The sequence below is a fragment of the Zalophus californianus genome, chromosome 12 (genome assembly GCF_009762305.2).
Source record: "Zalophus californianus isolate mZalCal1 chromosome 12, mZalCal1.pri.v2, whole genome shotgun sequence".
Taxonomy (NCBI): Eukaryota; Metazoa; Chordata; class Mammalia; order Carnivora; family Otariidae; genus Zalophus; species Zalophus californianus.
In genome coordinates this window covers 78406992-78434686 of record NC_045606.1, presented here as the reverse complement: position 1 = coordinate 78434686, position 27695 = coordinate 78406992, and the positions used below count along the sequence as shown (strand labels likewise).

Sequence of the window (27695 nt, the reverse complement as noted above, 5' to 3'; positions counted from 1 at the left end):
CTTAAAAAAAAAAAAAAAAGGCAGTGAACATTATAGATGGATTATGAAGGTCCTTCAAGAGGTGAGGCATTAAATAGACTTCACGTCAGTTCTGTCCATGTTGGGAAGAAAAGGAGGCCAGCTTCCCTCCCTCTTTCTGTGCCTGGGAGCCTTTGTTTTTAAAAGTGGCTTCACTGTGTGCTCTAGTTGGGCACTCAGAGTGAGGAGGGGCAGTGTGAACTTGCCCCCCCCTTATTTCCTTGCAGCATGGAGAAAGTAGATGATTTGAACAAGCTAGGGAGCAGAGAGAAGGGCTGTTTGGGAGACTTCCCTGCTGGCTCCCCTCCATGCAGAGCTGCACACCTCAGTCAGACTGGCACTTTTCTCTTTCACCCCTTTGGCCTGCCTTCCTCCTTCCCTTCCCCTTCTTTTCCCGTACTTCCTCCACCCACTCTAAAGAGCTCTCTGTATACTCAGCTCTGCCCCTGCCCCACCCCCCCACCCCCCCACCCCCCGCCTCTGAAGTGACTCCTGGCCCCTCTCCTTCCCACACTGGAGACCCTGGTTTGCCCATGGCTGTCACCAAGTATGCGAAGGAGGCTAAGTCCTTAGAACATAGAGGGATTTGCATCTTGGCTGCTGCTTTTTTTTTTTTTTTTTAAACTTAGCCTCTTCAAAATTGTTACACTTAAGATGGCATCAGGTAGCAGTCCCTGAAGATTTTTTACTATTGAACTAATAAGTGGCAAGTGATTATTGTAAATGCAGCAGGTTGGAGATAAAAACAAGATCAAATGCACCTTGACTTTAGATTCCTGGCCAAATTCTGTGTGAGAAAGAGGTTTATTTGCTTCTGTTCACTGCTCTGTCAAACTAGTGGACAGTTCAGGTCCTTGGCTCCCCTCATTGTCACTGAGTCTGTGGTTGTTGCACTTCTCTGCTCCATAGTGTGTTCTCATTCTTTTCAGTGTCGCGTTATAGTGCTTGCATGTTTGATCAGTTTGTTGACAGTTTTTTTTTTATCTTTGTCTTGTTCTAGCAGCCTGAATGGACTAAAACACCATACACTGGGTGACTTAAAACAACAAACAGAAACTTATTTCTTGAAGTTCTGTAGACTGTGAAGTCGAAGATATGGTTCTGGCAGATACAGTGGGGTGGCTGGCGAGGAACTGCTTCCTGGTTCACAGGTGGTGCTTTCTTGCTGTGTCCTCAGAGTGGAAGGGGCTAGGGAGCTCCGTGAAGTCTAAGAGCCCTGATCTCATCATTGAGGGCTCTACACCCAGGACTTAAGTCTTCCAAAGGCCCCACCTCCTAATACCATCACATTGGGTGCTAGGATTTCAACTTAGGAATTTGGTGGGACACAAGCCTTCAAATCATAGCACCTCATTTCAGTAAATTGCCTCTTACATACTTGACTAGTCATCATTGGGGAGAGAAACAGGAGTTGCTGAAGATAACCTGTGCATTTTGCTTTTCATTATCCTCTGCCCTGTTGGCTCTTGCCACCTTCCTTATCCAGAGAACACTACCTGTCCTGTAGGACTGCGCTCCCTGCTCACATCCTGCAATCCTCCCTCCTCTCTCCATCGTCCTTCCACTTCTCCCTTATCCTCTCATGATTTTTCCATGGCAGAAGATTTATAGATGTGTGGGAATATAATGGGGAACATGGAATATGAAGTTGCTGGCGTTGTCAGAGGAAGAATGTAATGATTGAATTGCATAGTGACCGTCACATAAACTACACAAAGTTTCTACCTTAGTAAACCTTAAATGTGTATTTAAAAATGTGGAATATAATACAGATAAGGAGTATTTCATTATTTTCTGCCCAGTAATTTTACTACATGAGTAAAATGATTGTTCTTTCCGGGGTGCATTCTTAAATTTAAGGCCCTTGGAGCTAAAAGATGGTAAGATTTCAGCTGCTAAATGTTGTGTAAGATTTTCTACAGTAGACTGTTTACACATTATTTTAAAGCTACTTCATTATTACTATTAACTTTAGGGTATGAAAATTAATTTTTCATTTATAAGATAACTTCCACATGGAAAATCTAAGTATTAACTGTTAGCCAATTTGTAGTCTCATTGGGAGAAGAAAGTTTCTGCCACTTTTATGTCATGTTTATAATTTGTGTAGAAAACTTTTATATGGTCTTACCCATTTAATGTTTTCACTTAAAAATTAAGACTTATCCACAAGAATGTTTTTTAAAAATGTCTTTGTACCTTTGGGATGACTGGGTGGCTCTTGTCGGTTAAGTGTCCAACTCTGGATTTCAGCTCAGGTCATGATCTTGGGGTTGTGAGATCGAGCCCCACATCAGGCTCTGTGCTGGGCGTGGAGCCTGCTTAAGAGTCTCTCTCTCCCTCTGCCCCTCTCCCCTCCTCATGCGTGTGCTCTCTAAAAGAAAAAATAATAAAATGGTTTTGTACCTTCAATTTACACATTTTTGAAGTTGCCAGGTTATTTAGGCATTGCTACTAAATATCTGTCCTATTTTGCTTGTTTGGCGGGACCAAACTGAGAAGAGGAGAAAACTTCTTAATTGGGTTCTTGAAGCTGTTTGGAAAATTAATGCAAAGGGGTAAAAAGTGATAATGCCAGATGGAAATAACCTGGGAATCTGTCATACTTGAATTCAAAAATATTAAATGTACAGAACAGTTAATATTAGGAAAGATTACTTGCACTTTAAAATCTTTGTTTTGCCATTTAGTTCATTATAAATTTCCCTTAAGTGCCAAATTTTGTTGGTATATCGAAAAATTAGAACACGTGTGTTAGATTGTCAAAATTTAAAGTTTTCTTAGAATAAAAAGCGTGTTCGCATTCCACGTAGAAACTAAACATTTTCTTCCACATGGAGTGGCTATAAATAGACTCACAGTGCTTCAGATCAGATTTGCTCCAAATGAATTCATTGTAAACTTTTGGAAAAAAAAAATTTTCATGTTGAAATGTGTATGAAATATATGGCCCTTAGTAAAATCTGTGGGATCATGATCATGTTGTTCTTAATGTCTCTGTTAGGGTCACAGGGATGACTTTAAGCTTCAGTGGTATATTACTAAGAGTAGACAATTGGAATTTCTACTTCAGAGTTGTGTACTTCTTGTGTTTTATAGTTGTAGAACTTGCTTTTCCTCACAGGTTGTGTGAAAGTTTTAAGCCTTATATTTTGGAGAATTTTTTGAGCATGACAGGTGAGGATAGCTGGTTTTGTCCATGGGAAAGCACCTCTTTATTTAGAGGCGGGGCTGTATTTACACTGTAGACCTTACTCAAAGGAGCATGCACTCAGTTGGAACTGCAAGTGGGCCACACAGGTGGCCCTGGTACACAGGCCTAGAATAAGGCTGGTGTTTTCCTAGGCATAGGTATGTGGAAGAGAATCTTTTCATGTCTTTGAGGTATAGGCAGAACAATTGCAAGGCAAATCCTGTGTGGCTTATAGATGAGCCAAATTTGGATTCATGCTGTTTTTCCATAGGTTTTCTCCACCAGCCAAACCTTCTCCAGGAGGCAGGATTATAAGGCCTAATCAATCCTAACTAGTAACAGTGGACAGTCCAATAATGTTCGCTTACTAAAGGGTAAGTCATGTCACTGGAGAGAACACCCATGCTATTTAGTCCTGGGGGTGGGTAAAGGGTATTTGCAAGTTAGGAGGTTTTATATATGATGGAAGAGCTCAAGAATCCTGAAACCTGCTAACAGACATTCATCATTGCTAAGAAGGAAGCAGTGTCTTAAATGGCATTCTCAAAGTGAAGATGGGTTCTTCCACCACCTACTTAGTAAATTCAGAGTGTTAACTTCTACCTTTTAATGGGACTGTTTAGGTTCACAGGTCAAAGTCAGAACATCTGCCATGGACTGAATAGCATCTTGAGAACACTAAAACCAAGGCTGTTTGTTTGTTTGTTTCCTTAAACGTTTAACTTTTACTTTTCTGTCTCTGCTAGAGTCTTCACTAAATATACCGTTGCCTCCGGTAGCTGCTGTATTGCTGAGTCTGGGTATTTAATTCTGTAGATAATAGCCACAAAGAATAAACTTGAAAGTAGTAAACATAAATAAAGGTAGTAAAACACTGAAGTCTAGTTATCATAGACTCGTGAGACAAATGCTACCAAGATTAATGAAAAAAATGCATGAATAAGCGCAATTAGACAAGCACAGATAGCACAATTCGAGTTAAGTTGGGTTTTTTTTTTAAGATTTTATTTTTTTGACAGGAAACACAAGCAGGGGGAGTGGAAGAGAGAGAAGTTATTAATAACTGTTCTGGAAGTTAGAAGGAATTTTTTTGATAAGGCTAGTATATCTTTGTACAAACCATATTTGAAAAATATAAGAATAGAAAACTAAACATCAGTCTTTTTTGTGTTTTTTAAAGATTTTATTTATTTGACAGATAGCAAGAGCAGGAACAAAAGCACGGGGGGTGGGAGAGGGAGAATCAGGCTTCCTGTGGATCAGGGAGCCCAATGTGAGGCTCGATCCCAGGGCCCTGGCATCATGATCTGAGCTGAAGGCAGACGCTTAAGAACTGAGCCACCCAGGGGCCCCAACATCAGTCTTTTTATATGGATACAAAAATCCTTAATAAAATATTAAATTTCAGTGCTGTATATCATGAGTGGGTGAGTCAATATTAGAAAAACTATTAATAAGATAAGAGAAAGATCATGATTATATTAATATAACAAATGGCATTAATACAATTCAACATGTGTTCAGGATAAAAATATCCAAGATAAAAATGGGCACTAAAAAGATTCTTGAATATCAGAAATTTACAGAAAGTATCATAGTTAATGATGAAGACTTGAAGTTTTCAAAAGAAAATCAGGAATAAGACAAGAAATGCTACCCTCCGTTACACCCTCCCTTACTATAATGTACTTCTAGTAACTGCGGATATGAAAGAGTCCTTAAACGTGGAAAGGTAAAATATTCATAAGTGTGGGTGCTGTGTTTTCTACCTAGACCATTTCGGGATGAGCTATTGAGAAGGTACAAAAACATTAATGACTTCGATTGCTGGATGCAAACTAGACAGACATACAGAAACCTGTAGCACTTTTGTTAACCTAGCAGAAGATGGCAGTAAGAAAAAATAATTCTCAAAAGCATTAAAACCTAAAGTACCTGTTAGATATAAATCTGACTGCAAGGCCCCAGGGGAGAGATACTATGAAGTATTAATGAACATACAGAACTTGTTTCTGAATGGGAGGATTTGATGTCCTAACTTGCCAGTTAACCTATCCATGTAGTGAGGAAGTCATTTCAATGACAATCTCCAACAGGATTTTGCTTTGTCTTACATTACTTGATAAGTTGATACTGAAACTTATATGGAAAAGCCAAAGGATCAAGAATAGCCAAGATGATGCAGAAGAGGAGAAAAGGCGTGGGGAGATTTGCCCTACCAGGGTCAAGTGAGTGTAACTGAGATGGCTTGTTTATCTCCACTCACTATTAATAGTGTCATAATAGGTCATAAATAAACCCATGCGTAGATGTAAACAGGTTTCACAAGTGGCATTATAAACTTTTAATGAAATGATGGACTGATAAATAAACATTACTAGGATAATTGGCTACCCATAGAAGTTAAAGATAATACTGGATTCTGCCCTCACACTCTGCGCAAATACATTCTACACATTAAATACAGAAATGCGAAAATCAAGAACTTTGAGGAAAAAGGGAAAGAAAACAAAGGATGACAGGATTTTTAAGGCAAAGAAGGCACAAACTGAAGTGAAATTTTAAAAGCTGAAATACTTCATAGGACTAAACAAGGGGGCCAGATTAAACAGATGGTATTACGAACAACAAGCCTATAATCAACATAGGCTTAATACCTAAAATATATGTAACTCCTGTACATCTGTATGAAAAAGCAAACAGTCCCTGAACAGAATGAGTAAAGGATATGAATAACAATTCAAAGAATAGGAAATCTAAGTGGTTAATAAACTGTAATAATTTTATGTAGCTGCTGTAACAGTTGCCACAAACTGGCTTAAATTTATTTTCCTAGGGCACCTGGGTGGCTCAGTCATTAAGCGTCTGCCTTTAGCTCAGGTCATGGTCTCAGGGTCCTGGGATCAAGCCCCTCATCGGGCTCCCTGCTCGGCGGGAAGCCTGCTTCTCCCTCTCCCACTCCCCCTGCTTGTGTTCCCTCTCTCGCTCTCTCTCTGCCAAATAAAATCTTTAAAAAAAAATAAACTTATTCTCCTAGTTTGGGAGGTTAGACATCTGAAATCAAGATGTAAGCAAGGCTCCAGTCTCTCAAAGGTTTAGGGTAGACTCCTTCAAAGCTGCTTCCTGCTTTTGGTGTCCTTTTGCATTGTCTTCCTCAGCCTTCTGATCCTGTCGCTCCGGAGTCTGCCTTCATTTTAATATTGCCACCTTCCTGTCTGTCAAATCTTCCCTGTGTCTCATAAGGACTCTTGTCATTGGATTTGGACCCACCTGGTAATTGAAGAGGATTTCTTCATTTCAAGATCCTTAATTTTATCTGCAGAGACTTTTTTTCAACAGAAGTAACATTCACAAGCTCTGGAGATTTGACAGGGATGTCAGATATATCTTGGAGTAATTCAACCCACTACGAAATCAAGAGATGATTAACATTCCTAGTAATCAAGGATATTCAGATTAAAATGAGCTACCATTTGTCTTTCAGTTTGGCAAATTTGAAAAAAAAATGAAATTTTAATAAGGGTATAGGGGAATGAGGACTTACATGCTTCTGGCTTAAGTTGTAAATCTTTGTAAACATTCTGCTCAGTTTCTAGAAGCCTAGTGCCTATACCTTATGACCTGGAGATTGAACTTCCAGGGTGTACTTTAGAGAAATTCAAGCACGAGAAAACCCATACAGAAAGGTCCATTGTGACATTGTTTGCAACGTTAAAGAAGGGAAGACAGCTCAAATACTTATCAATAGATGAGTGAATAAATATAAAGCATGACCTGTTTATACAGTAGAATACTATAAAATCGGTAAATCTCAGACATCAAAAAAATTGGAAAATGATTTGTATAGTATAGTTCTATTTATAGTTGTATAATATGTAGTGTAACTTTCTATAAATACATGCACATAATGCTTACTAAAATTAGCATATTCAGAATGGGGTTTATCTCTGGAACTCTCGATTATTGTTTTGGGTATATATAAAGGGCTTCTGATTTCCTTAAAAAAGACATACTGTACAGAGTTGCATAGTGTTCTCCCAAATTCAGATTCTTTAGATCCTCAGAATGTGACTTTATTTGGAAATAGGATTGTTGCAGATGTAATGAAGGTGAGGGTATACTGGAGTAGAGTACGCTCTTAATTCCTATGGCTACTATTGTCAGAAGGAAAAAGAGCTCCAGGGGAGAGAACATCTTGAAAAGATGAACACAGGTTCAGACATGGGAGTGACATGTCTGTAAGCCAAGGGACTAAGGATTGCTGGGAACCACCAGAATGTGGTAGAAAAGCATGGACCAGCTTCTCTTTGAGCTTGCAGTAGGGACCAGTCCTGCCAACACTTCTTTAATTTTCTGTTTCTAGTTTCCAGAACTATGAGGGGGAAAAAAAAATCCTGTTTCAAGGCATTCAGTCTGTGGTATTTTGTTACACAGATCTGGAAACTGAATGTGTGTCCAAGATGTTAAGAATCATTGAAGTTGGGTGATGAGTACCTGAGTATTCTAAAATTCTGTTTTTAATATTGCATCTTAAATTAAAAGCAAACAACTCCCCCCAATTTGAATTTTCTATGATTAACCTTTTTAATGGAGTTGAAGGACAAAATGTGTACCTAATTGTCAATGAGCACTGTTCCATGTTACAGATGGCATCATAGCTGATACTTGTGGTAAAACCCCAACAGTACATTTCCTATAGTCCGTTAAGATTTTAAATATTAGGGCGCCTGGGTGGCTCAGTCGTTAAGCGTCTGCCTTCGGCTCAGGTCATGATCCCAGGGTCCTGGGATCGAGTCCCACATCGGGCTCCCTGCTCAGCGGGAAGCCTGCTTCTCCCTCTCCCACTCCCCCTGCTTGTGTTCCTGCTCTCGCTGTCTCTCTCTGTCAAATAAATAAAATCTTAAAAAAAAAAAAGATTTTAAATATTAAAGTGGGGGACTCAGTATCGGAAAAAGTTGCTCTTGGCCAGTATCTAATATGGAAAATAATTGTGCATCTGGACCTAGTTATAAAAACAAGTAATTAGGCTATGAGACATTCATGTGGACTTTGGGGTCAAATCTTGATTAATCTATGTAACTACTTCTATGGTGTTTAATAGATTACTTGATTTCAGTTTTCTCATTTATAGCATGGAGATTATAGTTTACCTCATTGTATTGTGAATAGTAAAATATCTAAAGTGCTAATCACCAACATTCAGTAAAGACTCAAATTGGAGCTTGTGTTCATAGCAGTAGCATTATAAATCACTATATTTCAACAAATTATAGAAGTACTATAGTTGAAATACTAGCTAGAACAGTTTGTAAGACAACTATACTAATAACCTTGAGAGTAATTTTTATTCCTGTACATGGCAGTGGGTTTTGTCTAATTTGCTCTCACTCTGTGTCTCGAACTCAGTAGCCCATCCTGCATATTTCTGAGACACATATGTAAACCCACAAATTTTGTGTGTCTGTCTTCCTAGTTTTTCATGGGTTCTTTCTATAATTGTTTCACCTATGGCCCTACTTCTTGTTTGATTTTATTCTGTGATCGATGAAAGAAAAGTATTCAGTTTTCTAGAGAATTTAAAAGGAAAAACTGAAGACCACTAGAAATAACTTAATAAGTTGTAGAGAGGATAGAAAATGTTAACTTTATATACTTGGAGGTAAAGAGACTGTCGCTCACATGTATTTTCAGGTTAACTCTCACTTTCACTCTTTTTTAAAAGTTTTATTTTAATCACCCGGTGCTCATCACAACAGATGCATTCCTTAATCCCCATCACCTCTATTTACCCCATCCCCCATTTCATCCTACCCACCTCCCCTCTGGTAAGCATCTGTTTGTTCTCTATAGTTAAGTCTGTGTCTTAGTTTGTCTTTTTTTTCTTTTTGCCCCTTTTGCTCATGTGCATTGTTTCTTAAATTACACGAGTGAAATCAGATGGTATTTCCCTGACTTTTTTCACTTAGCATAATACTCTTTAGGTCCATCCATATCATTCCAAATGGCAAGATTTCATTCTTTATGGCTGAATAATATTCCAGAGAGAGAGAGAGAGAGAGAGTGAGTGTGTGTGTGTGTGTGTGTGTGCGCGCGCGCGCATGCGCGCCACATCTTCATCAATTGATGGATACTCATGCTGCTTCTCTATCTTGGCTACTGTAAGAAATGCTGCTATAAACAGGGGTGCATGCACCCCTTTGTATTAGTGTTCTTGTATTCTTTGGGTAAATACCCAGTAGTGTGATTGCTGGATAGTAGGGTAGTTCTGTTTTTAAGTTTTTGAGGAACCTCCACATTGTTTTCTACAGTGGCATTCCCACCAACTGTGTAAGAAGATTTTTTTTTTTTTCTCCACATCCTCACTGACACCTGTTGTTTGTGGTGTTAATTTTAGCTATTCTGACAAGTGTGAAGTGATAACCTCCCATAGTTTCAGTTTGCATTTCCTTGATAAGCATCTTTTCATGTGTCTGTTGGCCAACTATATGTTTTCTTTCTTTTTTTTTTTTTGGCCAACTATATATTTTCTTTGGAGAAATAGTTATTCATGTCTTTTGCCCATTTTTTAATCATTTGCTTTTGAGATGTTGAGTTGTGTAAGTTCTTCATATATTTTGTATAATAACCCTTTATTAGATATGTTATTTGGAAATGTCTTCTCTCATTCCTTAAGTGGCCTTTTAGTTGCATTGATTGCTTCCTTCACTGTGCCGAAGCTTTTTATTTTGATATAGTCCCAATAGTTTGTTTTTGCTTTTGTTTCCCTTGCCTCAGGACATCTGTCCAGAGAAAAGTTGCTGTGGTTGATGTCAGAGAAATTATTGCCTGTGCTCTTTTCTAGGACTTTTAAGGTTTTACGTGTCATCTAGGTCTGTAATCCATTTTGAGTTTATTTTTGTGTATTGTGTAAGAAAGTGGTCCAGTTTCATTTTCCTGCTGATAGCTGTCCAATTTTCCCAACATTTGTTCAAGACACTGTCTTTTTCTCATTGGATATTGTTTCTTGCTTTGTTAAAGATTAATTGGCCATGTAATTATGGGTTTAATTTTGGATTTTCTAATCTGTTCTATTTGTCTATGTATGTCTTTTTGTGCCGGTACCATACCATTTTGATTACTACAGCTTTGTAATATAACTTGGAAGTCCAGAATTGTGATGCCTCCAGCTTTGCTTTTCTTTTTCAAGATTGTTTTGGGTATTCAGGGTCTTTTGTGGTTCCATACAAATTTTAGGATTATTTGTTCTCGTTCTGTGAAAAATGCTCTTGGTATTTTGATAGGGATTGTGTTAAATGTGTAGATTGCTTTGGGTAGTATAGCCATTTTAACAATGTGTTCTTTCAATCCATGAGTATGGAATGTCTTTCCATTTCTTTGTATCATGTTCAATTTCTTTAATCATTAGTGATTTACAGTTTTTAGAGTACAGGTCTTTCATCTCTTTATTTAGGCTTATTCCTAGGTTTTGTATTTTAGGTGCAATTATAAATGGGATTGTTTTCTTAATTTCTTCCTGCTGCTTCATTATTGGTGTAGAGAAGTGCAACAGATTTCTGTAGATTGATTTTGTACTCTGCAACTTTACTGAATTTGCTTATCATTTCAAGCAGTTTTTTGGTGGAGTCCTCTGGGTTTTCTGTAGATAGTATCATGTCATCTGCAAATAGTGGAAGTTTGACTTTGTCCTTACTGATTTGGATGCCTTTTATTTCTTGTCTAATTGCTATGGCTAGGACTTCCAGTACTATGTTGAATAAAAGTTGAGAGGGAGGGGCATCTGGCTGGCTCAGTCATTAAAGCATGTGACTCTTGATGTCAGGATTGTAGGTTTGAGCCCCACATTGGGTGTGAAGATAAGAAAAATCTTTTAAAAAAACAAACCCAAAACAAAACAAAAAAAAACAAACTAAAAGTGGTGAGAATGGACATTCTTTTCTCGTTCCTGACCTTAGGGAACATTGAGGATGATAGCACTGGGTTTTTCATAGATGGCCTTTATTTATTTATTTATTGTTTAAAGATTTTATTTATTTATTTGACAGAGAGAGACACAGAGAGGGAAGACAAGCAGGGGGAGTGGGAGAGGGAGAAGCAGGCTTCCCACTGAGCAGGGAGCCCAATGCAGGGCTCGATCCCAGGACCCTGGGATCATGACCTGAGCCGAAGGCAGACACTTAATGACTGAGCCACCCAGGCGCCCCATAGATGGCCTTTATTATGTTGTGGTATGTTCCCTCTAAACCGACTTTGCTGAGGGTTTTATCCTGAATGGATGTTGTACTTTGTCAAATGCTTTCTCTGTGTCTATTGAAATGACCACACAGTTTTGATTCTTTCTCTTATTGATGTGTTACATTGATTTGTCAATGTTGAACCATGCTTACAATCCAAGAATAAATCTCACTTGATCATGGTATTTTTTTTTTTTTAATACATCTTGCCTGATCCCTGTGCACTGTTCTCCCTCCCTCCCTGACCTCTTTCCACAGAAGGGGGCTCCCTCCCCTTCACAGCACTGTGGCTTTTCTCTCCCCCAGTTCATGTCTCCAGACCTCCTGTTGGCCATGTTCTCTCCCTCCGGTTGTGCCAATTGTTTTTTTAATCCTCTGATCATTTTCCTAGTAGTTCAAAATGATTTGATGCTGATCTAGATGTGTTCAAGGGATGAGGCAAGCTCAGGGTCCCCCTACTACTTCCACCATCTTATCTCCTCCTCCTTTAATATATGTCTGCATCCCAAAGGTTTTGAGCCATTGTTTTCATTAGCTTCCTCGTACTTTTTAATTTCATTTCCTGGTTGCCCCATTCATTGTTTAGTAGTAAGTTATTTAACCCTCATGTTTTTTGTGGTCTTTCCGGATTTTTTTCTTGTGGATGACTTCTAGTTTCATAGCTGTTGTGGTCAGAAACGATGCATGCTAAGACTTGGATCTTTTTTAATTTGTTGAGACTTGTCTTGTGGCCCAATATGTGATCTGTTCTGGAGAATGTTCCATGTGCAGTTGAAAAATGTATTCTGTTGTTTTAGGATGGAATGTTCTGAATATATCTGTTAAATCCATCTGGTCCAGTGTGTCATTCAAAGTCAATTTTTCCTTGATTTTCTGTTTTCATGATCTGTTGATGTGTTAAAGTTCCCTATTCTTGTATTATTAGTGATTAGTTCCTTTGTGTTATTAACTCTTTTAATTTGGTTCTCCCATGTTGGGTGCATAAATACTTAAAATTGTTATATCTTCTTGTTGTTATATCTTCTTTATTATATAGTGTCCTTTTTTGTCTCTTGTTACAGTCTGTTTTAAAGTCTATTTTGTTTGGTTTCGATATTGTTACTCCAGCTTTCTTTTGACATCCATTTGCATGATAAATGTTTCTCCATCCCCTCACTTTTTTTTTTTTTTTTTAAAGATTTTATTTTAGAGCACAAGCGGGAGGGAGAGGGAGAAGCAGACTCTCTGCTGAGCAGGGAGCCAAACACAGGGCTTGATCCCAAGACCCTGGGATCATGACCTAAGCCAAAGACCGATACTTAACCAACTGAGCCACCCAGGCACCCCTCCATTCCCTCACTTCCATTCTGCAGGTGTGTTTAGGTCCGAAATGAGTCTCCTGTAGGCATCATATAGATGAGTCTTATGTTTTATCCATTCCATCACTCTGTCTTCTTGATTGGAGCTTTTAGTCCATTTTTACATTCAAAGTAATTATTGATATGTATGTATTGCCATTTTATTACTTGTTGCTGAAGATTTTCCCTCATCCTTTATTGTCATTTTCTCTTTCATTGTTTGCTGGTTTAAATGGTATGTTTGGATTTCTTTTTAGTCCTTGCATTTTTTTAAAGTTCTTGAAAGTATTTTTACTTCACATTGAAAAATGAACAGCTTTCCACACTGTTCATTGCAAGATACACAGTATTCACAAATACAGTGCTGGTCATTTGAGGATATGTGCACACCTCAATTTCTCCTTCATGCTTTTTCTTTTAGAAAGATTCTGTTTACCAAAAAGAAACTTCAGCAGTACAGGAAAAACTATTTTCCCAATAAATTTACAAAAACCTAAGATTCCCAATGGAATCAAGATTATCTTCCCGCTACCATCACCTTAAGATAATCACATGCTTATTGGAACGCTAATATCTGCACCCTAAGAGTACATTTACTTTCAACAATGAGGGTGATTCTTAAAACAACAAAAGAAAAAAACTTCAGTGTGGTAAATGTAACAGTGGATCTCTGCACATATTAAGTGTCTGAAATAGGCAGCTAATACTGGATTTAGTATTATTTTATAAACGTTCCCTTAGCGGTAAACATCAGTCTACACGTTCGCAAGAGTCCTAGAAATACAGTGATTATGCACAGTATGTTATGACAAACTAGTTTCAAAGAACAAAAGATCAACATCTTGATAAAAATTCTGATTAGAATAAAATGGGACTCGAAAATTTAAAACATTGTCAAAATAACATCACATTTAAAATTTTTCACAGTTGACACAAGTATGAGGAGTTTCCAGTTGTGGAACACATTTTTCTGTTGTGAATTAAAATATGAACATATTGAAAACTGTTAATTTCAGTGATGACAGCAGTTTGGGTCTTACTTTAGCATTATTTTCTTTATAAAAAGTTGCACTAAGTGTCCGTTAATAGTCTGATTGGTCTTCAGTATTTCATAAATGTATATAAAAGAAATTCCTAAAAGCCAATAGTACTTTATATGTATGTATATTGGTGATTTTTGATTTGTCATTGTCATTAGGTTTATATATAACATGCATATAGCAGTATATATTAAGTTGATGGTTCTTTAAGTTTGAACCTATTCTTTACTCCCCACATTTTAGGTATACAGAAATACTAATACTTTTGTGTTTCCTACCTTTATACACTGTCACTTGGTTTCCCTTTCCACTCAGAGTCCCCTTTAATATTTCTTGCAGAGCTGCTTTAGTGGGCATGAACTCCTTTAGTTTTTGTTTGGGAAATTGTTTCTCTTCTTCTGAATGCTAACCTTGCTGGATAGAGTATTCTTGGCTTCAGGTTTTACCCATTCAGCACTTTGAATATATCATCCCACTCCTGTCTAGCTTGGAACCCTGCTGCAGAAAAATCTGATAACTTTATGGAGTTTTCCTTTGTATATAATGGGTCATCTTTGGTCTTGCTGTTTTTAGTGTTTTTTCTGTATCACTACATTTTGCCATATTAAATTATGATACGTCTTGGTGTGGATCTGCTTTTGTTAATTTTGTTGGGAGATCTCTGTGCCTCCTGGATCTGGATATCGGTTTCCTTCCCCAAATTAGGGAACGTTGCAGCCATTATTTCTTCCAATTATATTCTCTGTCCCCTTTTCTCTGTTCTTTTTTTGGGGTCTCCTATAATATGAATGTTACTATGTTTGATGGAATCACCAAGTTCCTTAAACCTGTTCTTATTTTGCATAATTCCTTTTCTCTCTTTTGTTCAGCTTGATTTCTTTCCATTACTCTGTCTTCTAGGTTATTAATTTGTTCCTCTGTTTCTTCCACTGTGCTGTTCATTCCATCAAGCGTGTTTCTGATTTTGGTTTTTGAGCCCTTTATGTTATTCTTTATCTCTTTGTTAAGGGTTTCACTCATGTCTTTCACTCTTTTCTCAAGTCCAGTTAGTATCCTTATGATCATTGCTTTAAAGTCTCCATCAGGCATGTTACTTATATCTGTTTCACTTTGACCTCCTCCTGTGGCCTTGTCCTGTTCTTTCATTTGGGACGTTTCTCTGTCTTATTTTGTCAAAGTCTCTGTGCCTGTTTCTCTGTGTTAGGAAAGTCCGTTGCTTCTCTTGTTCTTGAGAGCAATGACCTTATGAAGAAGAGGTCCGGTAGTGCCCTGCCGTTTAGTGTGCTCTCTTCCCCAGGGTCTGGTGCTTCTGTGGTTGTCTTCAGTGGGTGCTTCATGCACTCTGCTGTCGTGTCCTGGCTGTTTTTTCCTTCAGGCCAGTCTTCTGCAGAAGCTCTCTTTGTGTGTTGTGGGCATCATTTGGTCTCTGGTCTGAATGTGGCAAGTTTTAAGTAGGTATGCTCTGATGTGCTTATGAAATGAGATCTGTCTCTGCTGCCACCAGAACAGAGGACTTCCAGGACGTGCAAAAACTCCTAGATTGGGAGTTGCATTGTGGGCAGGGGGTTTGGGCCAGTTTTCTGAGAGAGAAGGGTCCTGCTAAGGCCAAGACTGAGACAAGTGTGACAGGAAGGGTAGTTCCACCAGAGTATGGGGGCAGGGCTTAGGTGTAAGCAATTCGATAGTGAGTGTGGGTGCTGGCTGGTTCCTGCAGGTGGCCCTGTGTGGTGCTGAAGCATTCCTTTGTTCTTGGAGGGGTCTCCCCCTTCATGCTTCCTCTCTGGGACATCCTCTGAGATGAGCAACTAACCTCCCCCACTGTATGCCCCAGGTGCTCTTCAGGTTGGCATTTCCACCCTCTATGTCTGTGGGCTGTTTACCCTTCCTTCTTGCTAATAGCAACCCCCAGATCCTCTGAGCTCTCCCAGAGCAGAGTGTGCTGACCTTTAAAACTCCAGGCTTTTAGCCCTGCTGGTTGCAAGAACTCATGAAATTTGGACCCTGTCACGTTCCAAGCCACTTGCCGTAGAGGTTCATTTTTCTCCATGTGCTACCCTCTGTGCTTAGTCTGTCTCTCACCCTTCTCTGCAACTGCAGCTCCCTCCCCATTACAGTGTCCGTGACCTTTTTCTCCCAAGCTGCATCTCTGCACTTCCCACTTTCTTTGATATGGCTTCTTCTCTGTCTAGTGATGGAGGTTGTCCTGCCAGTCTTCGGATTGATTTCTGGGGTACTTAGTATGATTTCATAGATATCTAGTTGTATTCCTAGGACAAGGCAAGCCTAAGGTCATCCTGCTCTGTTGCCATCTTCCCACAGTCTACTTTCCCTCCTGCTTTATGTGGGATGTCAATCATTTAGTTTTTCCACTTCCGTAATTTTAGTGTCATTGCAATTAGTGGAACATAAGTAATTCAACTCTGTATCTTGCATAGAATGAATTCTCTTATGTGGATTTTACAAACCCTTTGTTTCCTTAACTCTCAAATTAAGTTTTGAGTCATTGGTGACCTGAATGCTGTTCTTGGAATTTGATATGGGTTAATAATGTAACAATTAGTGAAATAAGGCTCCTTTTCAATGTACTGAACAGTACCATGCCAGGAGAGTTTATCAAAAGGTTTACTTCTTTGTTTTTATGGGAGGTGTCTGGGTATGAGGGAACATAAAAGACCTTTTGTTTGAAGTTTGTCATGTACACTAGGAAAATAATAATCATAATCAAACTCTTTCTTACCACCTATTGTGAATCCCAAAATACTTTCTCTAATGGACAATCGTGTTAGCTGTTTAGTTGGAGACGGTAAGAGGTGTTTATATACTAGGTCTCTAGTCTTTAAGAGTGGATTTTATATGGGGAAAAGTGATACGAGATGTTCTATGTCAATATAGATTTTCTTGAAATTCTAGGATTTTAATCAAGGTTTCTAGGGATTGCAGGATTTGACTACATTTTGGCTAGTGTTAATAGAAAGCCTTCTGGGTTGCTGAGAAAGTTGGTTTCATTTAGAACTTTGTTTTCGGTATTACTGCTGATATGATTTAGGGCTTTGAGGTGCTGAAATGTTACAAAATCAATCTGATAGTTATAATCATTTGATGTATAACTTGAGGTATATAGATATGTTGATACACAGACTAAAGGATTTTTAATTCAGTGGTGTCTACTTATACATTAGAAAGAGTTGTTACTTTTGGGTGCCTGGGTGGCTCAGTTGGTTAAGCGACTGTCTTCGGCTCAGGTAATGATCCTGTGCTCTATCTCATTCTTGTGCTCTATCTTGTGCTCTATCTCATTCTCTCTCTCAAATACATAAATAAATATTTTAAAAAAGAAAGAGTTGTTACTTTATGGCTGTATAATGTTCCATTTTTCAAATACAAAGATGTGGATGGAATTCTTTTGGAGAGAAAATGTCAGGTGGCCTCTGATCCTGTGATATTAAATAAGCCTTTTCTGGACAACTGTTGTCAAAGTCATTCTTAGCTGAGGAAAGACTTGTCAAATCATTGCCTGTTTTTATATATATATATATATATATTTTTTTTTTTTTTTTAATGGGTGGCTTTATAAAGCAGAGGTTGCCAAAGCTGCTGGCTTGTCTTCATATTTTGAAAAATAAATGCTTAAAAAGTCAAACATTTGACAGGGACCCTGAGTACTAGCCCCTGTGCTAATACAGCAGCAAAGGGGGAGGAAACAGGTGTCACAAAAAAGAGTGAACACTGCTCCTCACAAGACATTTTAAGTCAAGCAAAAGTATGAACAGACACAAGCATACATGCAATCTATGGCAAGATTTACTGTCAGATGCAAAAGACAGTGTGTCATAGCAGCAGGTGCGTTTGGGGAGATTGCAAAGGGAAGACTGAGATTAGTCTTAAAGCTTCAGAAGAACTTTATTTGGTGGAAAGTGGAGGGAAATAGGCTGTGTAGAATTGGGAAGGGGAAAGAGGGCCCACGCCAGCAGTGTACTTGGTGATTTACAAATAAATGTGAAAGTGGTCATCTGATGATACTCCATGGTGCTGCGGGGCTGACATTACTTCACCTTACAGATGAAAAATCTGAGGCTCAGTGTGCCTCACCTCACCTCACTCAGCGAGCATGTGGTCAGGACTGGGTTTCGGAGTGGGTCTGCACACAGCTGGGGGCGTCGGCACAGTTGCTGTGGGTATGATGCCTCCATCCCCCTGTTTTTGATTATCTGCCGCCTCCCAGGAGGGATTCAATTACCTTGTAAATGAGGAAGGGTTTTGTGACCTGTGAATTGGAAAAATATAACCGATCTAAGTGGGAAAATCTTCTTAATTACCTCTACCCTGCTATTTCTGACTGCTAAGTGCTTACTCAGAGTTAACTGTGCTCAGTGGGACTGGTCTTAGGAAGGCAAAACCTAGAAACCTTCGATGACTGACTTTGGCTTTGAAAGGTCTAGAATCTACTTTAAGGTTTAGAAGAACTTTAAAATGGCAGAGCCTCAAAAGCGGCCTTCATATACATTTGGTCTTCATTGTTGGCTCTTGTTAACTACAGGAGCAAGATAGTCTATTAAGAGAACGGGACAAGTTTTGGTATGCCCCCCCTTTTATTGAGTATATTCTCTGTTCTCCACCCTTTCAAATAAAAATCCAGTCTAAATGATAGAGTTAATATTTAGATGTCTTTTGTCCTAGGATTAAAGAAAGATGAGCATACCATCCGATATTGTCCTTAATCTTGTGTTTACTTAAGGATGTTTACCTCCTTCCTCTATCCTCCTTAATGCAAAGGTTACAGTGTGAAGGTTTTCCCCAATTACTTCTCAGACTGGTTAGTAATATGTTCCTTCTCTGTTGATTACCAATCTATGTTCTAACTAGGTAGACTGAGAAGAAAAAATTGTCTTTCAATTTAGTGTTAGTTATGTGAACCTTGAATTCTGAATGCAGAATGGATTATAATTTATGTAGTTTGATTTACACCCATTACAGTTTAAAGGGTCATATCCTAAAAGCTCATTTATCTTTGTGTTCAAGTATGGCTATAGGAAATCCAGTGTGGAGTATTAGTCTACAGAACAATTAAATATTGAACTCATGATGCATTTTCTAGCTATGTTATGCTCTAAAATTATCACCTTTGTAAAGATAAAACTAAATATGTTACTGCATGAGGAATAGCATAGGTTAAAATATGGAGGATAATGACACTAACAATTTATTCAACCTTCACTGAGAACTTAGGATGTGCTAGATATTGTGGTAGAGGATGAGTGCTGGAAAAAAAAGAGTAAGTTTGAGTCCCAGGCCTCAAGGAGATTAATAGATAATTTTGTAGAGGGAGTTGTATCAGCTGCTACATAATAAACCACGCCAAAACTCTGTATATCAGGACAATTTTTTGCATAAACTGAAAAATGAGAGTCAGTATCTGTTACTGCTTAGAAGTCTAGGGTTGACTAGGTGAGTCTTCAGGTCTTGCCTAGACTCCGTCTTTATGATCACATAGACATCTCTGCTCGTCTTAGGCTCTTGCACATGTTGGCCCATCTGTAGATTGATCTCAGGTAGGCTCAGCTAGGATACCTAGGCTGTCCTCCAAGGTTTCTTCTCATCTGTTAGGCTAGTCTACTTTACTTGAGGGTGGTGGGGTTCCAAGAGATGGGGAATGGGGAAGAATATAAGGCCTCCTGAGGCTTAGGCTCAGAACTGACACATCAGTACTCCTGCTCTAGTCTGTTCACCTGTATAAGTCACCGGTCCCTCCAGATTCAAGGGGTATAGAAATAAATCCCATGATAGAAGGACCTGCTAAGTCACCTTGCAGGTGGTGTCACTAGAGGGAAGGAGGTAATTGGTGTCATTTGCAATCAGTGTACCTACCATAGAGACAGTTTAGTACAAGGGATAAAGCCTGTGTAAGGTTTTATATAGTGACTGCTGCAATAGGAGTCTGGGAAGCCGTAAGCTGTTTGAATTGAGGAAGCATAAATTTCAGGATTGATAATAGTAGAAAATTAGGCTGGATGAAAGGAAAGAGGACCAGGCTGGAGAGGCTTAATATTCCATTCTTAGATGCTTGGTATTATCCTTTGGATAGAGCAAGCCATCTAAGGTTTTCAGCAAACATGAATGCCATTGTAAACTTCATTACTTTCTGCCTATAGGTTGCTCTGGCAACAGAATGAATCCAAGGTGAGCAAAACAGTGATGGGAGATTAGATAAGATGCTATTGCAGAATTGTACACTGTGGGAATGATTTTGAAGGCTAAACTACAGCAGTGGAAAGTATTCATTCAAGTGTGGTAAACCTGACCGTGTTAATCCTTCATTCAAACAAGCTCTTTTGAGCCAGTGTTAAGTGTTTGAGAAATGTGAGTATTCTTCCTCAATGTCGTGATGGCTTCTTGGAGCTTTGGAGCTCTTACACAACTAAGCTTTGTTCATGCGTCTGACTGTTAGGCATGCAGTAAATAGAAAGGAATAGTAATCCTGGCTCACATTAGTGAAGGAATCGTGGTTAGTGATGTGGTGATTTAAAATGTGTCTGCTTTGGCTGTTTTCTCTAATATACTTATTTACCAGAGCCTTTAATGAAATTGAAAGTCATTGTATTGGTTAATATAAATAATAAGAGCCTGAGTAAATTTTGTGGTTTTTCATGCATCTGGACCTGCCCTAGTACATAGTATGTGACTTTCAAGGTAGTTCAGAAACTCATGTTATTTTTAAACTTTACTGTATTTCACTTGAGCATATTCAGAACTCTTTTCTGGGTTCAGAAATATTAAGAGGAGAAAGTCCATTTGTATATTAAAGAATTTTTATTGCATTTATCTGAGAATATGTGAGCCTAGTGATTAACTTATGGGAGAAATTGAGAAAATACATTATGAGAACTTAACAGTTTACAGTCAAATATAATGTTAAGCTAAGATTTAGTTTTATCTTTAAACATCTTTAAAGATAACTACTTTCGGAAAATATCAGCATTATTTGCTTTTTGGTGGTTCTCTGTGAACGACTTTGAGTCAGTAATCTCTTCCTGCCAAATCCCATTATGATGCATTTAATTACTTGCAGAAAAGCTACATGGTTTTCAAACTTAAATGCAAATCCAGTGTGTTTTGTGGATTCCTGGAGATCTCAAATATCATAGCCCTGGATACTGTGACTTGCGAAATAATTTATTGAAGTTTCTTCAGTATTCCCTGTATCTTAGAGGTACTATCTGGGCAATGCTATCTGAATATATTTGGCTATTTCTCTCATCAGAGTAGAGATTTCTGGAAGTTTGAGCATTCTTAACAAAGGTTGATGAATAGCAGAGGAATAGAAATCACCTGCTTTACACACCCCCCAACTTAATGAAAATTATAACCTTGAAATTTTAGTTGGAACCTAGAAGTTTATATACATGCACATTCCTAATTTGTGTGTAATTCCTTTCTCTTGCCTAGATGATGACCTCCTTAACATAGGAGCCATGTTGTGTTCCTTGTAATATAGGCTCTGGCTTCTGTTAGTACAGAGTGTAGAGTGTGTATTGCATGTTTGTTGTGGTTAATGATTATTTAAGTATCGTTCCTTTGGGTAAAACTCAGGAATTTACAGCCTGTAGCTGTTTTACCTACTCACATTCCAGTTTATACCTTTTTTCCTTGGTGGCAGAGTACCAGTTAGGTTTACAGTCCCCCTCACCATGTGCTCTGCTAGGGGACGGGTTCTCCCCAGCAGGGTAAATCGTGATTAACTGAGTTTGTCATGATAATTCTATGATTTCTAGGGGGTCCCATTAGGCATGGGTTTATGAAGCACTGCTAGCCAGAGTGACATCAAGTTTTGTAGAGATATGGCAGAAGAAAAGTCTCTCTGTGCTTCTGGATGGTCTGCCATTCTGCCTGTTGATATGTGAAATAACAGTAGTTGCCTTGGGGGATCATGATGTGAGCCTACGTAAGACGAAAACCGATGTACTTAGGTAGAATGACAAGATGGAAGGAGGGGATTTTTGAACCACTGGGTCAGCCAACCATGTCAGTTCTCTTTAACCCTCCTGCAAAGTTCAGAGTGAAAACTTCTTTCACCTTGCTGTTAAAAAGAAAGGAAGTCTATATATTGAATAAATTGTCTAAAAGGAACAGATTAGAATAGCCACCAGTCATCCAGTCCACATGCCCTCCCCCTTCTTTTCTATTCAAGCATCCTTGCCCCAGGATAGAAGACTCTTGGGTCTGGTCCTGATAAAATGGATGCAGTGTGTAATCAGGCTTCATGGACTAATAGGTTGCTTGTGCAGGTGTCCGTTGTGTCTATTCCAAGGAAAATGGGAAAGGGTGTCATTTTTGATGTATTGTCAGTTATAAAAACTTACTCCCTGATAAGAGCTCAGATGTGTTTGTTTTTCATGGAGAAGTGAGTTTTGGGATGGTTCCTTCCTCCCAAGCCTGTTCCATTAGTTTCTTAGCCTTACTATTGACATTTTAGGACTAGCTAATTAATTCCCAGGGCTGTCTTGTGCATTTTGGGATGTTTAAAAGTTGTCCCTGGCCTCTACCCAGTAGATGCCAGTAGTACTCTGTCATTGTGACAGATATCTCCAGAAATAGCCAGATGTCCCTCAAAAGGGAAAGTTGTCCCCCATTTGGAAACCACTGTGTTGGGGGGGGCAAAGGATTGTTTCTTATAGTTGCATTTGTTCTAAGACTCAGAAGACAGGGGAAGTTCCATCATTGCCTTAATCACTTCACCTTATGGTGAGAAAAATAAAATAGTAAACTTTTCAAATCCGTCTGTTCAAACATATGAAGAACCTTGAGATTTGAGATGTTTTGAGCCAAAATATAGTTACTGTTTAAACTCTTAACCCTTAAAAATTAGCAAACTAAAAGAATTACTTTTTTTTTTTTACCAACTCTACTGAGGCATAATTAACAAAAATTGTATATATTTAAGGTGTACAATGTGATGTTTTGATATATGTATACATTTTGATATTCTAGCAATTAAGCTAGTTAACATATCCATCCCCTCGCATAGTTACCATTTGTGGGTGAGAGAGAGAAGGATACTTGAGGTCTGCTTTCTTCGCCAATTTTGAGTGTACATTATTATTTACTACAGTCACCATGCTGTACATTAGGTGTCTACAAGTTAGTGATTTTTTTTTTTTAATAAACTAATTTGGAAGGAGGTAATTCCAGTGTTTTAAATTCTATTCCACTGGTGGTTTTTTTTTTTTTTTCTCAAGTGTCGTTGACACCCAATGTTACATTACTTTCAGGTGTACACATGTTTGGACAAGTTTATACATGATGCCCTGCTCACAAGCGTAGCTACCATCTGTCACCAAACATGCTTTACAATACCATTGACCGTATTCCTTATGCTGTGCTGTTTATTTCCATGACGTAGAGAATTACTTCTTAAAATCCTACCCCCAAATGTTAAATAATCACAGATGTAGACAGCCTCTAATGTGATGATATAAACTGTTGTCTTAGTAAGGCTTCACTTCATCAATGTTAATAGAATGGGCCAGGGATTCACTCGGTTTGAAACTGGGAAAAGTCTACATTTTATCTGTCTTTACAACATGCTCGAAGAAAATGGTATGAATGATACGAGTTTGTTTCCAATTTTACTTTTAAAAATGAATATTAACTTAAATATTATGGGCTGGGGAGTACAATTAAATGTTTTTGTCAAAATGAAAAAATTCTTCCAACATGCCTTTGGTTTCTTTTTGTCTTTTATTTTTTTATTTTTTTTTTTTTTAAAGATTTATTTATTTACTTTTGGAGAGAGAAAGAGAAAGAGAGCTCCTATGCGTTCTGGAGGGGCAGAGGGAGAGGGAGAGAGAGAGAGAGAGAGAGAGAGAGGCAGAGGGAGAAGCAGGCTCCCAAGGAGCAGGGAGCCCGATGCGGGACTCGATCCCAGGACCCTGGGATCATGACCTGAGCCGAAGGCAGACGCTTAACCATCTGAGCCACCCAGGCGCCCTCTTTTTGTCTTTTAGTCTGTTTTTTGTTGTTGTATCCCCAGGGTGTTATAGCATGCCTGGGGCATAGGCTATGTCCTGTATAAAGTAAGTAAATGTTTGAGTGTTGCCAGTTTTTTGAAGCCTTGAAACAGAACTCAAGTGAAGATTTAAAATAGAAGCAAACCAGCATTAAAGGATCTTTAAAGCAGTAAAGATGCCATGGTTTGCAACAATAAAGTAATATGGTGATTGGCGACAGTTGTGGTCATCCTTTCCTCAATCCACTACTACCCTTCCAGTTACCACATCTGTTAATTCAGCCTTTGAAGTAACTAGTGGACCTGTCTGTTCCTCTGCTTCTCTACTCCGCCATTTCAGGAGTCCAAGCCACTGTCTACTTAAGCTCATCTTAACCGCTCTACTCTCCTCCTCCAATCCACTTCCCACGTAGGGCAGCCAAAGTGCACTTGTTAACAGGTCAGCATTTTGAAATGCTTATAAGTTGCCTCCCCAGCTTGGAACTCCCCACGTGGTTCTCTTGTCCTTGGGACCTAATCCAAAATCCTTGGTGTAACATTTACTACCCTGAACACCGACTGCTATTTGCTTTCCTCTCTCATTAACTTTCACACTCTCTTCTCTCATCTTGCCAAACATATATTGCTTCAGATCCTTTCACTTGCTATGTCTTTCCTGTGTTGGGGTCTTGAAACTGCCATTTCCTCTCCCTGATATATTATTCTTTTCTTGGGTAATTCTGGTTTATCTTTCAAGTCTTAGGCTAAGTACCACTTCCTTAGGGGAGAATGCTTTGCACCTCTAGTTAAAGTCTGGCTCCTTTTATATTATTCTTGATACTCTTGTTTTCCTTTCAGAACCATATTTATAATGTATAAGCTACAACTTGCAGCTATACGTGTGTGTGTGTGTGTGTGTGTGTGTGTGTGTGTGTGTGTGTGTTTAAAATCTGCCCTCACCAGATAGTAAGCTCCAGTAGGTGTGTCTGTTTACCTGTCTGGTGTATGAACCATGCTTAATGTTTACCTGGCACATAGTAGGTTCTTAGTAATGATTTTAGTGAAAAGTTGAATTTGTCTTTCATGTTGGCAATGTATCAATCTTAAAACATGTTTATTGTCCTCATGTTGAATCTGGGATAAGCATTTAATGTTGGGAGAGAGTGGGAATGATTTGTTCCTACTGCCCATTGATTAGCATATTGGGTAGCATAGAACCATGCATGAGAAATGGTGAGTGGCCAACCACATGCACTAATACATAAATTTATATTTTGCTTAACAGAAAAACAATATAAAGTGGTATTAGGCAGCTTTTCACTTTATTCAGAACTGGGGAAGACACTCAAAGCTTAAAAATATAAATTTCCCTGTTTATTGCTTTAGAGTTTATTCAAATTGTTATATACCATGAGTCCTTGCTTAGTAGCTTTTTGGCCAATAGGATTTCAGTATGCAGTACACTAATATAAACAACTGGATTGGCTTAACTACCTCTGATGTCACAATTTCCCCATTAGGAAGTCATAATTTTCTTGAAATCACATTATAGTAATAACAAGTCTTGTTATTCTGTTTCATTATAAGAAAGATAATCTACCAAAAACAAAAATGCTGGAAGGAGTAGCATACCTTTGATCGACGCAGACCTTTTTCCATTTGTGCGCTTTAATATCTACTGCCAACAATTGGAGTTAGCTTCTTTGCTTTATAATTGATGTTTTGTTTTTTGTTTGTCAGTTAATAGGCAAATGGAGGAATGAGCCTACTTCAAATTACTCCTTCAACTCATAGTTCTGTTTCATCGCGACTGTTAAGGCTTAGCATCTTTCTACTACTTAGCCTTCCTGACTCTAAAGGAAAAGCCATTTGGACAGCCCACCTGAATATAACCTTTCAGGTGGGAAATCGGATTATATCAGAATTAGGAGAGAGTGGAGTGTTTGGAAATCATTCTCCTTTGGAAAGGGTGTCTGGTGCCTTGGTACTTCCTGAAGGATGGAATCAGAACGCTTGTAATCCTATGACCAACTTCAGCAGACCTGAACAGGCAGACTCTTGGTTGGCCCTCATTGAACGGGGAGGCTGTACTTTTACACACAAAATCAATGTGGCAGCAGAGAAGGGAGCAAATGGGGTGATCATCTATAACTATCCAGGTACTGGCAACAAAGTGTTTCCCATGTCTCACCAGGGAACAGAAAATATAGTCGCGGTGATGATAGGCCACTTGAAAGGCATGGAACTTTTGCACTTGATTCAGAAGGGAGTTTATGTGACGATCATCATTGAAGTGGGGAGAATGCACATGCCATGGCTGAGCCATTATGTCATGTCTCTGTTCACCTTCCTGGCTGCCACAGTTGCCTACCTTTTCTTGTACTGTGCATGGAGACCTCGAGTGCCCAATTCTTCCACCAGGAGGCGAAGACAGATAAAAGCAGATGTGAAGAAAGCTATTGGTCAGCTTCAACTGCGAGTGCTCAAGGAAGGGGATAAGGAACTAGATCCAAATGAAGACAGTTGTGTTGTTTGCTTTGACATATACAAACCCCAAGACGTAGTACGTATTTTAACTTGCAAACATTTTTTCCATAAGGCATGCATTGACCCCTGGCTTTTAGCCCATAGGACATGCCCCATGTGCAAGTGTGACATTCTGAAAACTTAAACCTGGAGAATCTTCTGAAGATGTAAGCGAGTCTTTCCAAAGAAATTACATGAATTCTCTTTTAGCACTTTTATGTAGAGAAAAAACTGAACTTCATCTTCTCTACCTAAGTACTAATGAGGATGAAATTTGTGTGTTTTTAAAATAAAACTCCATATCATGCCCAGGTATTTGAACTTGTTGTTTTTCTATTAGGTTGCTACTTTTTTGCCCTTATCCAAATAAGAAAATTAGTATATGTTAAAAACAAATTAGTCTTCAAATTAAAATGATTGTGACATTGAGGCCACAGAGAGTCGTGATACTTTAAAGTTTCTTTTTTTATATTTCCATATTTTTGACATCTAATATCGTTGTTAAATAAATTTCATTATAGAATTAGATCTTGATTTAATTCTCCATGGTTAATTAATACCAGGAAATCTGGTTTCCAAAGTTACTAAGTAATGTGTTCTAGGTAATTATTTTAGATGATAGCACCTCTGGTTATATAACTAAAATATTTTAAATTGTTATAGGCTTCATTTAGGGCAGCATCACAAAAAAATCACTTTTGTTTGCCATAGCCCTTTAAATCCTAGCATAGTGAATTAGCTAGGGTGGCAGATTTCCCTTCTAGAAGTGACCGTAGTAAATGCTTTTGTTTTCTTAAAATGGTGATGAGTGTGTCTCTGGGAATTTTGATATAAATCTAGAATGGAGCTGAAATTTTGTTTAATTGCGTTTACAAATTGTGTCTTTTGCCTCATTTTGCTTCTCTTCTTGAGTAGATAAAACACCTGTGTATAACAATAAGAGGTTGAAAGATTTGAGTTATGGTTTTGACTAAAATATTTGTGGGTGAAATGCTAAACCGTTGATATCCAACTTAGATGACACTTTGAGTCTACACACTATGTACTACACACTTTCAAGAATGGGTTGTATGGAAATAAAATCAGATGAATGGCCTTTGGGAAAGAAGATGGACCATTGTGAGCTGTAATTTACACGGTAATATTTTCCTTTTATGCTGTTTTGGTTGGGCCTATAGGGCCTTTTTCTCTTCCTTTCCTGCCTCAAATTATTTTGGTTCACATTTCATAAAAAGAACTAGCTCCCTTAGTCCTGGTAAGACCTAATCAAAACGGTCTCTTAGCATCCTCTGTGTAAAGGTCAGACCTTTGTGTTTAAGGTCAAAGTTCTTGGTTTCCTAGCTAGTGGATGAGAACCACTGAGAAATA

General features: G+C 38.4%; 2 protein-coding genes across 2 annotated transcripts in view; both read left to right on the top strand.

The window, feature by feature from the left end:
- Positions 1–26633, top strand: part of RNF148 (ring finger protein 148) — a 46883-nt gene extending 20250 nt beyond the window's left edge. Inside the window, exon 3 of the mRNA XM_027573438.2 lies at positions 25542–26633. Within this exon, the coding sequence (XP_027429239.1) occupies positions 25561–26472 (912 nt within the window). The 5' untranslated portion in view covers positions 25542–25560 and the 3' untranslated portion in view covers positions 26473–26633. The remainder of the gene's footprint in view (positions 1–25541) is intronic.
- Positions 1–27695, top strand: part of CADPS2 (calcium dependent secretion activator 2) — a 509442-nt gene that overhangs the window by 131612 nt on the left and 350135 nt on the right.